We start from the raw sequence: 14,569 nt of genomic DNA on the forward strand, positions 1-14,569 counted from the left end.
CGCGATCTCCGACTCATGCAACTGAGACGAGGGTTGTGTTTTCGTAATCTCTATGAAATCGAATGCGACGTTCTTCGGAGGGTGTTAAACCGATTAGACAGCAGACCATTTCCAGAGACCAAGGGCGCGATCTTGTACGCGTTCCAAAATAGAACGGAGCCGCGGTCCGTTCTTTACGTCACGAAATAGGCGGTCCGTTCCGCCGCGTTCGTCCGATAGCAGACGACACGGAATGATTGACAGCAGATATCACGTCGCAATTGACGTCATGGCGTTCGTCACGGTTCAAATTGACCAATCGTGTGTGGCTCGGTGGAACGGACCGTCTCCGTTCTATCTTGGAACGCGTACAAGATAGCACCCCAAGATTATCGGACCACGGCCCCACGCGTCGAAGGCTTACAAAGCGACGCGGGCACTGCTACAATTCATGAACTCGACTGGTCTCAGTGACCGATTGTAGGCTTAAAGTGACGGACAACCGCTCGCGTTCACACTGAGAGTGCCTTCTTGCCTCCCTCTCCTTTCGTTGTTGCTATCTCTTAAGTCCCTTCCCCTGCGTAGGGCAGCAAATCGGACGTGCGTCTGGTTGACCTCCCTGCCTTTCTTTCCTTGTTTTCCTCCTCCTTTGTGCGTGTTCGGAATGTTGAAACTCCGCAACTTCGGCAGTGCCTGAGTGCAACGCAAGCAACGCGGAATTTACTTCGCTAGTATACTTCGCGTGCAAAGAAAGTTAGTGGTAGGCTTTGAACGAATCTCCGCTATATCGTCGGCTTGCACGAATGGAGAGCCCGAAACCTGTGAACAGTCGCGCACGCACCTGCTACAAAATCAAATTTCGCAGTTCTTTACGTGCCCAAACCACGATCGCATTGTGAGGTATGCGGGGCCCCGGATTATTTTTTTAACCACTTGGGGTTCTTCGACGTACATCCGATGCACGGTACACGGGAGCATCAGCATTATGCTCCCGTAGGAATGCGGCCGCCGCGGCCGGCATCGCACCCGCGACCTCGGCAGCGCAACACGCACCTGCTATAAGGCTGTTTCACATGGCGCGATTTTCAGTCAGCGACACAGCGAATTCCGTCGCTCAGCGACCGCCGCGACAAGGCTGTTTCACATGGCGCGATTGGGGCGAAAAAAATAGTTCTGTCGCGCACGTCGTAGAGCGATTTTCGCTGACAGCTTTCACATGCGTTGGCGGCAGCGCGATTTCCGTCGCAGCGATGCGCAACGATGCGCAATGATGCGTGTGGCTTGTGCGGCGTCGGTGGGGTGGTTCCGTTTAGTACACTCTAGTTTCGTTGTTACTATGGAAGCCACAACTTTTTTTTTCCTGGATGACTATTTGCTTTTGCAGAAGAACAAGCTACTATTGAGTGTGCATGTATAAGCAACTGGCGCATTTGTAGCGATGAAGAGGTTGACGACGGTGACGATCAAGTGGGTACGTGCCTTATGTTGAAGCGGCGTCCTTCTCCCGACCTGCATAGCGTGCAGCTTCTCCTTTTAAACGAATTGTGTAAGCGGAAGAAAAGAAAAATGTTTACGAAGCTCCTAGGCCACAAACGCTGGTGGGTACGCCCTATTAAAACATAGCTAAAACTGGCGCGCGACATTGCTCCACAGAGCTACCAACGCGCGGTAAAACAGGAAAGCGCCTAATTCGATGGCGCTTTGTTTCGTCACACACATTGCCCCTCCCACATCGCGCCGATCGCTGCGACTCGGCGACGGCGCGACCAACTTGTTGGAGTCCAGTCGCGGAGAGACCACGACGTCGCGGCGGTCGTTGAGCGACGGAATTCGCTGTGTCGCTGAGTGAAAATCGCGCCATGTGAAACAGCCTACACGATTCGAACAAGTTGGTCGCGCAGTCGCAGCGACTCGGCGGAACAACTTTTACTTTTTGTTTTCTTCACACGTAGATAACAATAAACTAATTATTGACAACCAAACAAGGTGAGCAAAGCCTGCTTGCCGCGCAAACGAAGCGTGTAGTCACTCTTCCCAGAAGGCATGACAGCGATCGCGCGTGCGTCAGGTGACCGCGCTGAGGTCGTAAATACGAAACCGACGCGATCAGTCGGAGCGAGCCGCAGACACGCATACGGGAGGCGCGCGTGCGTGTCTGCATCAAGACGCGACTCGCGAAAAAAAGAAAGATGACGCATCGTTTTGTAGCGTCGTTGCTCGCAGCGTCGCCTCGAGAGGTATTACGCCGAAGAGGCCAACAAGGCGTGCAATTCTAGGCGCCGCGGGTGCGCTGGTAACCCGAGTGCAGCGGTCGCCCCCGCGACGCTGCGGTAACAAAGACGTCGCAGGCACGCGGCACAGACGTGCACTTGCGGTCAAAACACTCTTCCTCTCGTAGACCCAAAACAGCGCCGGCACATTGGGTCACTTTACAGCGGAGCTATTATACGCTACGTTCTGCCGGGTGCGTAGGCAAAAAAGATAGCGACCACGCCCCAGAGCTAAGAAAGCTAAAAGCATCAAGCAAGAGCGTATCGCCGGGTATGCCGCAGCTGCGTTTAATCGCGAGAAGTGTCAAAACGTATTGAGATAATTTTTTTTTTTTTACGAAAGAAAAGTAAAACCGAAACAGACACTGTACAGTACATATCGCGGTTTGACGTCACGGGCTTATAAGCAAACCACGTAACTTTATTTCAGTTCCCTTCCACCCGTGCGGTGAGGACGTAACACGGACGAAGATCGTGCCGCATAACGCCAAGTGTATGCACCTTTGGTTGGATCACCCCTACCGGCTCCGCTCCCATCGTTAATGTTGGTCATTCTAACATACACGTGTCTCAGCCAGATATAAACATGTTTGTGCCGTTTCCCTTGGAAAGCTTGGGCATTCAATGTTACACAAACATCAGTGTGCCCACTACACGTTGTCGGTCGTCTGTAGGCCTCACATTGGCCAAGAACCTTTCTCGCGCCGCCACAGGGCCACTGGCCGTACATCATAGCGATCATAAACCGATAGTCACCTTGGTAACCAAATAATAAATCCGAAAAAGCAAACAAGAGAACGTTAAAAATACCTGCTATAAAACAGTGAGTATGCAATTTAGTAAAACAACAAAATATTGTGACAGAACGAAATTCATTGTGGTATATGTCTGTTATTTTCCGTCGACATATTTATTATCAACATATTTATCATCATATATACAGCTCCGCTGTTCATGCACCTTCACAGAGTAGAATGGCACTGATTTTTTTTTTGTTAAAGCGAAGATTTATTAGCCTCTTCCTGCACTTAGCATCTCAGCTGCCCTGGTAACACGCAGGCAAGCTAGGCAGCTCGCCGTATCATTGGCTTGAATTGGCGTGCCTTTAGGCAGTATATACGCTCTTTCTCATTCGCAACTCGCGCTTTGAAGCTATTCAAGCACCCACTGACGTGGCACGCAGTTTTTTATATGTGCAACGGTGCCAAATAGGCGAGAACACACAAGCATGTGTCCATCGTACTAAGTGTCTTCTTCAAAATGGATGCACTCTAAGAAATATCACCGCCCAATCACTTCGTACAGATGGTTAACCGGCGAAGCTGAAACGTGCGGCCTCGGAGCTTATCACTGGGCTAATCCCAGCGGTTCATTAAACCACGGCTTGATGGGCTGCGGGATCCTCGGTACGCAGTTGCTACTTGCGCTCGGCTACACGAGCCTGCTCGTATGCCCGGGCTGTAGCATCGGCACGGCGTAGACGAGCTCGTTCCCGGTTCTGCTCGCGGCGTTGCTGATAGAAAGCTGCCTGCTCCTCGGGAGTACGTGTGACGCGTGGCCCACCCATCTCGGAGCCGGAGAGAAACTGCTGCGCGCGCGCTAAGCTGCGACGGAGAGCAACGACGTCACTACTAGCGCAGCCAATTGCGCGCCTCTCGTTCTGTTTTTGTTGGTGCATGCGCATGGGGTTGCACAGGAGGAGTTTTCGGCGTACACGCGACAGACGGAGGAAGAAATCATCGGCTAGTCATATACAGCTTTGCTGTAAAAAACGTTTACACCCTTTGGGGTGTACCTTGTCCCCGAACCATAATCATTATTTACCTTGCTTGCATTTCCTTTCTTTACGCTGCGCGCCCGGTGATTTCAGGTCGCGAACGACATGCGCGTTATCAACGTGGCATATCATTCTCGACAGGAAAGTGGCGAGCTTAGAGTTTTCAAGAGAGGAAACACAAGCAAGACCGAAGAAGATTACCGTTTCGGGTCAAATACGCCCCAAGTGGTGCGAACTTTCTTTTTCTTTTGAAAGTGTACAGCGTGAACTGGACTATATCCACGCATGGCCACGCCTTCGATTCCTTAATGGCTCATTAGCGGTCAGCCTTGATCGCGTGGGAGCTAGAGAGAAACCTTACAGTATTAGTTTCGATTTCTCAGCCGCAGAGGTGCACCTTTTTAATGGTGTTTCACGACAACACGCTATTGGTTCGTAGTAAGAAGGCGCTGAGTCAATGGGAAAGAGTTCAACGGACCGAGTCAGTTGACACCGGCGGAGGAGTCAGGCGGGAGGGGGGTGCCGCCTCGAGACGAGCAAGATACTGCTGTTGCCGTGTTGGTCGACTTATGTATATACCTATTGTTGTCGCTATCACTGTCCCTGCAGCACTCGTCAGCCTCAGCTGCTGCTCTTGTGGGCACCTAGCCTCGTTCAGGAACATGCTAATGACAAGGTATAGGATCAGCCTGGGGCGCCGCATGCAACGAGCTCGCATGTACGCGTTCCTCAAACTGATTATTGAATGCGTACCTGAGAGGTCGTTCGCCAACAATTTAACATTCTTCGACAAAATAACCAAAAAATCAGCTATTCTTCCAGAATTCGCGCGCAGGATTATCACAGATCAGGGTCCGGCCCACCTGGTCGAAATTAATCTCGGGTCGTTCAGTACGCTTTCATCGACCACTGCTGCTTCGAGAAGTGAATGTCGATGACCTAACGTTATTCGCACGCGTCACTGCACACTGTCGTAGCTCATCGGATGGTACCTTTCGAGTTTATATCTCACAACAAAACTGGCCGAAATGTCGTTTCGAATTTCAGCAAGCGCTTCTCGTAGATTCTCGCAGGAAAACGTAACGCCCACGTTCCGCGCCATTTAGAATTAAGCTTCCGTATGAGTTGAGAACAGGCAAGAAAAAAACGAGATTCTAAAAGCAATGGTATGCAGGGAAACTGAAAACGCGGCACTACATTCGTTGTTTCTGCGCGCCTTTTACCCACAGCTTCCGTACACAGCGCTGAGGCTCGCGGGCTGTCAAAGCAAAGCATCCGTATACTTCTGTCGCGACGTTCTCGCGTTCTCTTCCGTCGCTTAGTTTCGCGCGGTAAAAAATACGAGGACCTCGCGACAAAAAAAGTGAAACAAACGCGAGGACCTCGCGACAGGCACAAGCGGATGGTGTATCATGGTTCATGCCTCTCCCGCTGCACGCGCTGCCACTGATGCGCGGAACAATGCGCGGAAGCGCATTTCGGCAATTCCGGACGCTCCCTCAAGCACGTCCCGCGCCCCGGTGTGGCGAAACGCGAGACCTAAACTTCCATGCCGCTGCACTGCGCTCCGGATATGGTCGCACTTTGGCGAGAGAGTGTGTGCGAGAGAGAGAGAGAAAGAGAGACGGTGGCAGCACCACAGTCGGGCGCCATTAGGGCGCCACTGTGATTGCGTGCGTGTGTGTGTGCGTGTTCGTTCGTCTGTTTCTGCGTGCTTTTTTGATAGAGTAAATATGGCCGCAACAACGCATAGGTGTTCGTGTATGCCTGTTGTGTGTGTGTGTGTTCGTGTATGCCTGTTGTGTGTGTGTGTGTGTGTGTGTTCGTGTATGCCTGTTGTGTGTGTGTGTGTGTGTGTGCGTGTGTGTGTGTGTGTGTGTGTGTGTGTGTGTGTGTGTGTGTGTGTGTGTGTGTGTGTGTGTGTGTGTGTGTGTGTGTGTGTGTGTGTGTGTGTGCGCGCATCTCTTGCGAACGCGCGCTTGTTCGAGCGCATATTTCCGCCTTACGCGTAAGACGAGAATACTCTTGTATCTGTTCCGTGCGTGCGTGCGTGCGTGCCAGCGCAGGTACTGTGACACGGCTACCCACTACTTGCACCCGAGCACAAGGCGGACTCGGTCGCGACAGTTTGACTCAACTGGCACCGTTGTTCCTCCCCGTGGCGCGCCGAACCGCTGTTGCATCACTGGCGGCCAAGGTTGATGCATCGCGCAGACCGTACTATAGCGACAGTTTCCTCCGCGCGTCGTCGTAACGCACGCTGGACCAACGTTGCGCTGGACTGCGCCGAATGCGACTGAGAACACCTGCTCGAAAACAGTGTGTGAGAGTAGCGGCTGCTGCTGCTTTCGACATCTACCTGCAACACTTGCAAGCATTTATCTCGTCAGTACGTGGAAAGTGAAAGCTACAGTGTCCGTGTTACAGTATGCGTACAAGTTGCATACAGGTTCTCTGGCCTATTTCAGCTGACCAAAGAGAGCCTGCAGATTATTATACCAGAACTGTACGACATGTCACGAGAGATGTATTCACCGAATAACTTGACTTTGATCTACTGACTCAATAAACTGTAGAGCAACTAGCGTCAATGAAATGTCTACACATCATGTAAAGGTAGAAAGGCGAAGGTTGGAGTTAGTCGGTTCAACACGTTGGATTGAATTGTCGTATATGTTGGACACGAGTCCTGTTCTGACATGCTGATATCAGTGCATTTACACTAGTTATTGATTTGATTGAGTGGAATAAACGACAGTCAATTCACACTTGTCCAGGTGTCGTGTGTGTGTCCTTTCCTTGTATTCTTGTTGCTCAGAAGCACATTTCAATTCAGCCTGTGTAGGTAATGAAAATAAACCTAAGAACAGCCAAAGTGTTCTGTTCGAGGCCAATCGACATGTTCTAGAATGTTTGCCAAACCTCCGTTTAAAAATATTTGCGAAGTTTAAAATAATCTCAGGTAAGTATTCGCAGTCAACAATAAAATCTTATAAGGAAATCACTGAAAGTAGTGGCCGTAACCTGACCGGGAAATCATGCAAGGAAGACAGCGATGCGGCACAAAACACGAGAATTCATGTCGATGTGAGACATCAAATTTCTCGTCTTTCGGCAGGGTAGGTCAATTACAATATATCTCTTTTTTCACGTCACGACGCGACGCGGACCCAGCCTCCTCACCGTGCTAATGCCCAAACATGGCAGCCACAATGATGTCAGCCCAGCATAATATCAGGCGTACATCATTTCTCCTTTAGAGTGTGGCCGTTTTTCTTTCCTTATATTTTTTGTTGTTGTTGTTGGTGGTGGTGGTGTTTCGCCGAATCATCATTATTATCGATTTGTCGCTGGGCTCTATACCGTCGTGCTGTCACATTTCTCGTTTACACAGCTTCTCGATCTGTTAGTACCCCTAAGATGCCGGCGACGATGACGTCAATGCGAACCGGCTATATACACGCCCGTTGCATAGTCATTCATCGCCCGAAAATTAGTTCCATTTGCCCCGTGTATATTCGCCCGAGAACAACAGAAGCTGGCCTCTTCCATGGCACCCATCGATAAGACACCACTGTCTAATGAGTTTCTTTTTGGGTCACTGGCCTTGCGCAAACGGCGCTGCTGCGATAAAAGTGCAGCCATAGCCTTTCAACAAGCCCCTGGGCTCGACACAAGGCTTTAGACAATGCCACAACGTAGTGCAGTTGTTCACACGCACCTCCTTCCCCTATCGTCATCATTCATTCTCTTCCCCAGTTGATGTTTACCAGTGCCGAGCAGCAGGTCAGATCAAGCTATAGCTCAGGCCTAACTCTCTGCCTTTCTGTAAGTAAGTGTATCTTCCTCTCATCCATCGCGGTTTCTTAATCTCGCGACGCTTCGCCCGATGGAGTGTATACACCGACGTCACCATTCCGACTGATCATATTTTGCGTTAAATGAATCTCCAAACACTCTAGTCCCTATTAAAAAACAGAATTGCTGGAAAGCCGTAAGTGTGCCGTAAATAGTTTAGAGCACTACTTCAGGAGGTGGGTGCGCCGTGACGTCATGATACATTGGATCGCTCCTGCTCCGGCGATTGCTGCGGTGGCCGCACGCGAGCGAAGCGAGAAAATGAACGCGCAGCATTCTCGCCTTTTCCTTCCTTCATTCTTTTCTTGTTTTTTGTGATTAGCCTCGTCATACCTAGCCTTACTCGACGTCAGTAAATTTGGCGCTGTATAGTGCTGCCGCGATATCATCGATGTTGCCAGGTCTGGCTACTCTAGACTGATTACTATATATTTATTTATTTTATTTATTTACAATACTGCTACTCTCATTTGAGAGCGTGGCAGTTGGGCGATACAGTAGGCATGTATATGAATACGCATTAAGGCAGAACAATAATTGAAAAAAAGGAAGAAAAGAAAAGCAATTGCCCAAGTATGGTAATATAAGAAAGAAGCTGAGTTTGGAAACAAAAATGCAAGTTTGCACATGACAGTTAATTAACATGATACTGGCAGTTAAGAACACGTAAGTAATTAGTTATACAAAAATAGGAGCGAACTGAAAGATAACACTTAACGCGTGAAGAATATTTAAATTGTGTGAAGGGATGCGCTTAAAACATACACTTCGAGAGCGAGAAGACACGAAATGGAAAAAAAGAACAATCTAGGCAAGCAATCAGCAGGTAATGGCAGTTACAACAATTATCTTAGGACTAGCAGTAGGTACAGTAATGACAATTTATTTTGGTAACACAGTGTACCATATGTCCACATAACGACAATCATATATAATGAAATCAGCCCCGTAGTGCCAAAACACAGTTCTTCATGAAGAGAAATTGAAACTTGCATCATGTCCTTCACCTCTGGCCACGGAGAGTATAAAATCGAGCTAAAAAATATAAATCTTATTCGAGCAAATATCTAATTGCCATAGCAATTAATTAATTAATATCCTCGCCGTTCTGGCACCTAAAACAGCGGAACCTTAATGATGCCTTGGGCATTAAGGGTTAAATTATCTTACATGTGCATTTCAACCTTTGCACTTGCTAATTGTCAACCTCTCTCTCTCTCTCTCGCTCTCTCTCTTCTTTTTTTTTTTGTGAACCAGAACCTGTGCAGGGCGTTCACAGCGTGACATATTTCGTAGAAGCGCAGTTATACGGCAGTTTCTGCATCGTTCGCAACGGCCGTTGCTTCTCATTTAAGCAGTACGCGGTACAGCGCGCGGATGAGGCTGCGTTGCTGGCGAATCCAGTAGGAAGTTACTAATAGTAAGCGGAGAAGGGAAACTGAGAGAGAGAGAGAGAGGGGGTGGGTTGCAGAAAGCGGGCGTCCCACGCATTTTAAATATAACCCCTCGCGGTGCCATTTTTTGCATGCGCATCTTCGCGAGGTGGTGAGCCGTTGCAGTGCACAGACTTTTGCAGTGACGTGTGGAGGTTTAGGGCGAAAGCGGGACGCCCTCTCGATGTTACGCAGCCGCAACTGGCAAAGCTTTCCTTCATTTTATTTTTTGTCGCTTTGGGATACTACTACACTATACGATTGAGAAAGATAAGCTCGTCGATCGATGCAAGTATAAGTACGCAAGCGAAGGCGTCAACAACACTGTACCGAGAACCGCACGTGGCCGGTCTGGTCAAGACGTCTTCCGCGTGAGTTCGTGAACCGAACCGAACGCTGTGCATTAGCAACCGCGTGAAGTCGACGGGCAGAGAAGCCGAAGAAAGCAAAAGTGAATAAATGAGGTGTTCTACAGGCGATAGCTGTTAATGGGTTCCCTCCCCTACATAGCCGTTTTGATAGCGGTTGGAGCCCGTCGCAGGAACACATAAGCAGTTTGCGATAGGTTTGTAAAAAAGAGAAAAAGGTATAGTCGTGTCTCTCCACCCCTTCACCTGGAAACGCCACCTCCAAAATAAAGCAAGAGTTTCTTATTTGGGAATGTTTACTCCAGCCGATACCAGAAAAAAAAATGTGTTTGTGCGTGCGTGTGTGTGTGTCGACGAATTTCGCGATGTACTGAGGCGAAGAATTCGAGACCGACATCGCCGCACCGACTCGCAGTGGGCCAGTACCGCCAACGCCTGTGCAGAGGCAGGAACAGCATGCGAACGCTGGCGTGCCGGGCCGGGGTGCCGATTGGAGACAGCCGTGGAAGCAGAAGACGGTGGCACGGGCGCGGTTACGCCGACGGACGCCGACGCTCAACTTGGGAGCGGGCGCAAGAAGTACGACACTCACTGCGCATAATATTGTATTAGCTATCGCGTCACGCTATCATGTTATGAGTGAAACTGCATTTCTTGCTATGAAAACGAAAATCAATTATAAAGGAGGGCTCAATTAACATTAAACCTAATGTGGTATAATAAAAGAAAATAGAAATTAAAGTGAAAGAATAGACAGCAGCACCTTGTCGATGGGAGCCGAACACACGACCTGAAGTGTGCAGGTGGAAGTATAGGTGCAGGTTGCGGGTCCCACAATTGGCAAAGTTCTCTATCTTCTCTCTCTCTCTACCTATCTATCTATCTATCTTTTTTTCTTTCATTTCACTTATACTTTAACAACAAAATCAAGTTAATCCCAAACATAGTCCTCTGCTGTAATTAACTGCACAGCTAATACAAAAACACCGCTGTCAGGTGACAGCGATGACAGTTGCCTCGTGAAAGCAACTGACAGTCATCGCTGTTAATTGGTTTCACTAGGTTGTAACTTAACGTCAAGCCCTCGGTTCCTCTTATTGTTCTCAACAGTGTGCATTGTTCGACTGAGGCCGATAATGTATGCCATTCTATGCCTCCGCTCTTGTAACCTCTTAAGCAAACTGCAATTTCCAAAATCAATTTTCGAAAAGTCGCACAGTACCGCGCAAACAGGCCCTTTTTTTTCTTATCGCTGAGTTTCCTTCCCCGAAGTACTCTTTGCCAAGCCAACTGCGATGTGATCAGTTTTGACACCGGCGCGTGTGTCCACAATATTGTGCGCGTTGCGAGGCAGAAAATGTAGGCGCGGCTTTTGTGCTGAAGTGACGCGCAGCACATACGACGCGCTTTGTCTCACGTTGTCTATACATTCGAATGATCACCGCGGCGCAAACCACTGGTTAGACATATGTGCAAAGCAGATAAACGCGCTTGGGAATTGCGAAAGGCATCCCAATGCGATGCGAACCTCGTGCACATTTCATGATCTGTTACAACGATAACCAAGTGTTATAGTTATACATAACCGTTATAACCGTTAAGTTATTCATAACCAAGCGTTACCAAGAGGTATGTAGAACGCTTAACGAAGGATATCACTCTTAGATTGATACATCCTTCCTTTTCTTAGGCTTCACGTTATCACGCTTACTTTAGTTACACTGGCCGGCTGCAATGAGCAATCGTTCAGAAATTGTGATTGCTCGTGAAGTGAGTCAGTTTTTGAAGACAAAACTTACAGCACACGACGAAAATTGTGAATTTAATCTCAGCTTAATTTCTCTTTCGTTTCTTGGTTAAGTCCTTTTAGTTCCTGTATTGTTCCTGACCCAACTTCAAGCAATACTACTCATCGCTGAAATGCGTTCTCGAGCAAAGCTTTCGGCGCTTACTCGAAAGAAACGGTCATCTCCAATTTCTTTCCTCTCATTACGCTTACTATAAGCAAATGTGATAGTGTGGAGCGCGGCACAGAATGCAAGAACGTGTCATGTCATCATCAGCACTACCACTGGATACATTACAATAAGCGTTATCTGAACGTCCTCGTCGCTCCCGATATACAGTTTGTATATTGAATATAAATAAATAACCACGGGGTATATGGTGATGCCGGCAAAACATACGGCGTGCTCCTTCCTCTCGAGTCGTAGCGCTTCCCGAGACGACGTAAATTAAAGTGGTGATAACCAATTGCAAAAGCATGGTTTCCTCCTTTTATTTTTATTTTGTCAGACCTGTTCTGAAAGTAAACTGTTATGTTGTTTCTTCCAGTCAAAAGTTTGAAGTCAATGAACGTTTGCATAAGTCTGTGGAACGTAATGCGAAGCAAAAGAAAATAATACAAAAAAATGCCTGTGGCTTAGCTAAGGTTAAGCCCAGGATGCGAAGCATTCTAGCCTTTATTTTAGTTGTTGAACCACTGTTTAGCCTGGTGAACTGCTGTTGCTTGGCTATATTTGGTTCGGCTAGACGAAGCAACAACTCATGCATGCGAGCGCACGAGCTGAGACCCGGCTATGTAGCTACGCGGCCGCAAGCGAGCGCACGAGTTGAGCCTCCGCTTTTGCAGCTGTTATGACGTCATAAGTTGCTACGCGGCCGCGCAGCAAGGAAGAGCGTGGTTGTGTGGCTAGTATGCTTCGCATAAAAATAAACAGAGCGGTGACCGACCACTGCTCTCCAAGAGAAGCCGCTATCTCAACCGCAAACTTGGACCCTTCGTGTCCTTTCTTCTTTTTTTTTTTGAAATGGCTTGTATAGAGGCACATTGCAAGTTACAGCATATGATTCAATTGCAAGTTACGCATTCTACTCAAGTTTCCGCGAGAGTCTCAGTCGATGGTGGAAGACAAATATTTCCTACGACGCAGAAAGAAACGCTCAGGCGGAGCAAGAATCCCCAGACAAACGACGCCTGTTCTATTCTTACAAAATTTTTTTTTTTCTGGTCACTTACACAGCCCCAGTCTTTCCCAATAAGCTTCCACACCCGTCGCGGAGCGTCAGTGGTCTTGGCGTTGCATTGCCGACCCGCGAGGTCCCGGAATCGATTCCCGGTCTCGGTATACGGAGGCGTCGGCTACGGCGTCTGTCATTACACGGTGCGGTCTCGGCACGTTAAACGCCAAGAATTTATTTCAATAAACCTCCAGTCGGCAATCGGCCCTCGCGTCACTTTTTTCTTTGTAAATTTCTTTAGCCGTGGCTATCATTCGTCGCGCTTTCGTCGTAACTCGCCATTTTGTAAGTATATCTTTGCTTAATATTTTTTTTTAGGTAATGAACGTATTGCCATTACGCGATGCCGTGGTTATAACTATCTCACCTGTGGGAAGTGCTCGATCCCGCTGCCCTCGCTGTCAATCCTCATCGGAGCGGCGTCGCCGACTGCCCGCGGGGCACCAGCGACACGCACAGCACACACGCAAGGTCACACCACCCTGGACGACCACGAGACCGGCGACTACTGTCAGGCTTTCTTTCTCTCTCGGTTCGACCGCAGCACTTTCGCCCCGTCGATCAGCGCGCGACCACAACACTGGCACCTCTGGCCCGCGGAAGCAAAACACGCACTGAATGCGCGCTCATTTGTCGACTCCACTTTAAAGGGACGAAAGGGGGTTTTCCGCACCTGACCACGCAAGCCGCGCGGTAGAGAGAGTGAGTTTGGAAAGGGAGAACTAAGGGGCGAGGGGAGACGCGAAGCGCGACGCACGTAACCCGCCAAGTTCCTGCCCCTTGCTCAGCTGTTGCGCTCCTCCAGGTTATGATGACCCCCCGAGTCGTTCGTCGAAGGGATCGGAGTAGTCGGGGGCAGTCCGGCTGACTTCTGCCGGGCAGGATGCCTCCGGCGGCGCGCTACGCTGGGAAAGCGGCGGACGCGGTGAGCGGTTCGGTTGCACGAATTGTTCTACCTTCCACCTGCTGCGTCAGAAGAGACCATTTACTGATTCCGGAGCACTGGCAGCGGCGTCGTGACGCATAGCCCGCGGCCGTGGCGTCGTCCCCTTTCCCTCCCTTCAAGCGGATCGTCACGGTTCAAGCACCGCCGACAACAACGCCTAGCGTGGCTTGGGGTGCTGCCGGGCGGGGAACAACGCTCGCTCTCCGCTGATGCGGTTCGCCTCTGCTGCTGCTGACGCCCGCCCTCAGCCGACAACGCTGGAGGAGCAGAGCGTCGGGCACGCGAAGCTAAACAGCGCAACAAAAGGTTTAATTTTGGCCAGGAGGGCTCCCCCAGAACATCCGGCGGCGGTCCGGACCGCGCGGCATGCCCGGACGGCTTGGCACGGCACACGCCTTGACGGCGTCGGCAGAAAGAGAGCAGACGACGCCCTTCCTCGTCTGCTTTGGCCCGTTCTGTCTTTTCTTCGCCCCTTTAGCTTCGCCAGTTTGTTCGTCCGTTATTCTTCTTCGTTGCCGAGCTCTGGGACACATCACAGGCGACGTATTGAAAGGGGGCCCGTGCGAGCAAGCGTTCTTGAATAGCCGGTTCCTTCGCGCGCCAACGAGCGCGCACACAACGGGTGCGCTTATTTCGGGCCTCGAGTGCGTAGGAAGGGCGAGCTGCGGGCCGAATGCGAAACCGCGGCCTGGCAGGCGCGCTTCACGCAAAGCACGCCGAAGCAGACGACGCGGTCTTCGCGTCTGCGGCGTTTCTACCGACTGTCTCACTAAATTTGGATTGAGGCACTGATCGGTTTTACGAAATTAGGAATACAGTACACTCTAGCTATAGTATAGCGGTGTGCAGGCGAGTTTAGGTGCAGCGGCTAATTTGGCCATAATGCACCTAAAACGAGGGGGTACACCTAAAAAATG

General features: G+C 49.8%; 1 protein-coding gene across 1 annotated transcript in view; it reads right to left on the reverse strand.

Moving 5' to 3' along the window:
• The window catches only part of RabX5 (RAS oncogene family member RabX5), an 81,766-nt gene extending 67,509 nt beyond the window's left edge, over positions 1–14,257 (reverse strand). Inside the window, exon 1 of the mRNA XM_065440820.2 lies at positions 13,074–14,257. Within this exon, the coding sequence (XP_065296892.1) occupies positions 13,074–13,118 (45 nt within the window). The 5' untranslated portion in view covers positions 13,119–14,257. The remainder of the gene's footprint in view (positions 1–13,073) is intronic.
• Between the last annotated feature and the right edge of the window lie 312 nt (positions 14,258–14,569).

The sequence above is a fragment of the Dermacentor albipictus genome, chromosome 2, assembly GCF_038994185.2.
Source record: "Dermacentor albipictus isolate Rhodes 1998 colony chromosome 2, USDA_Dalb.pri_finalv2, whole genome shotgun sequence".
Lineage (NCBI taxonomy): Eukaryota > Metazoa > Arthropoda > Arachnida > Ixodida > Ixodidae > Dermacentor > Dermacentor albipictus.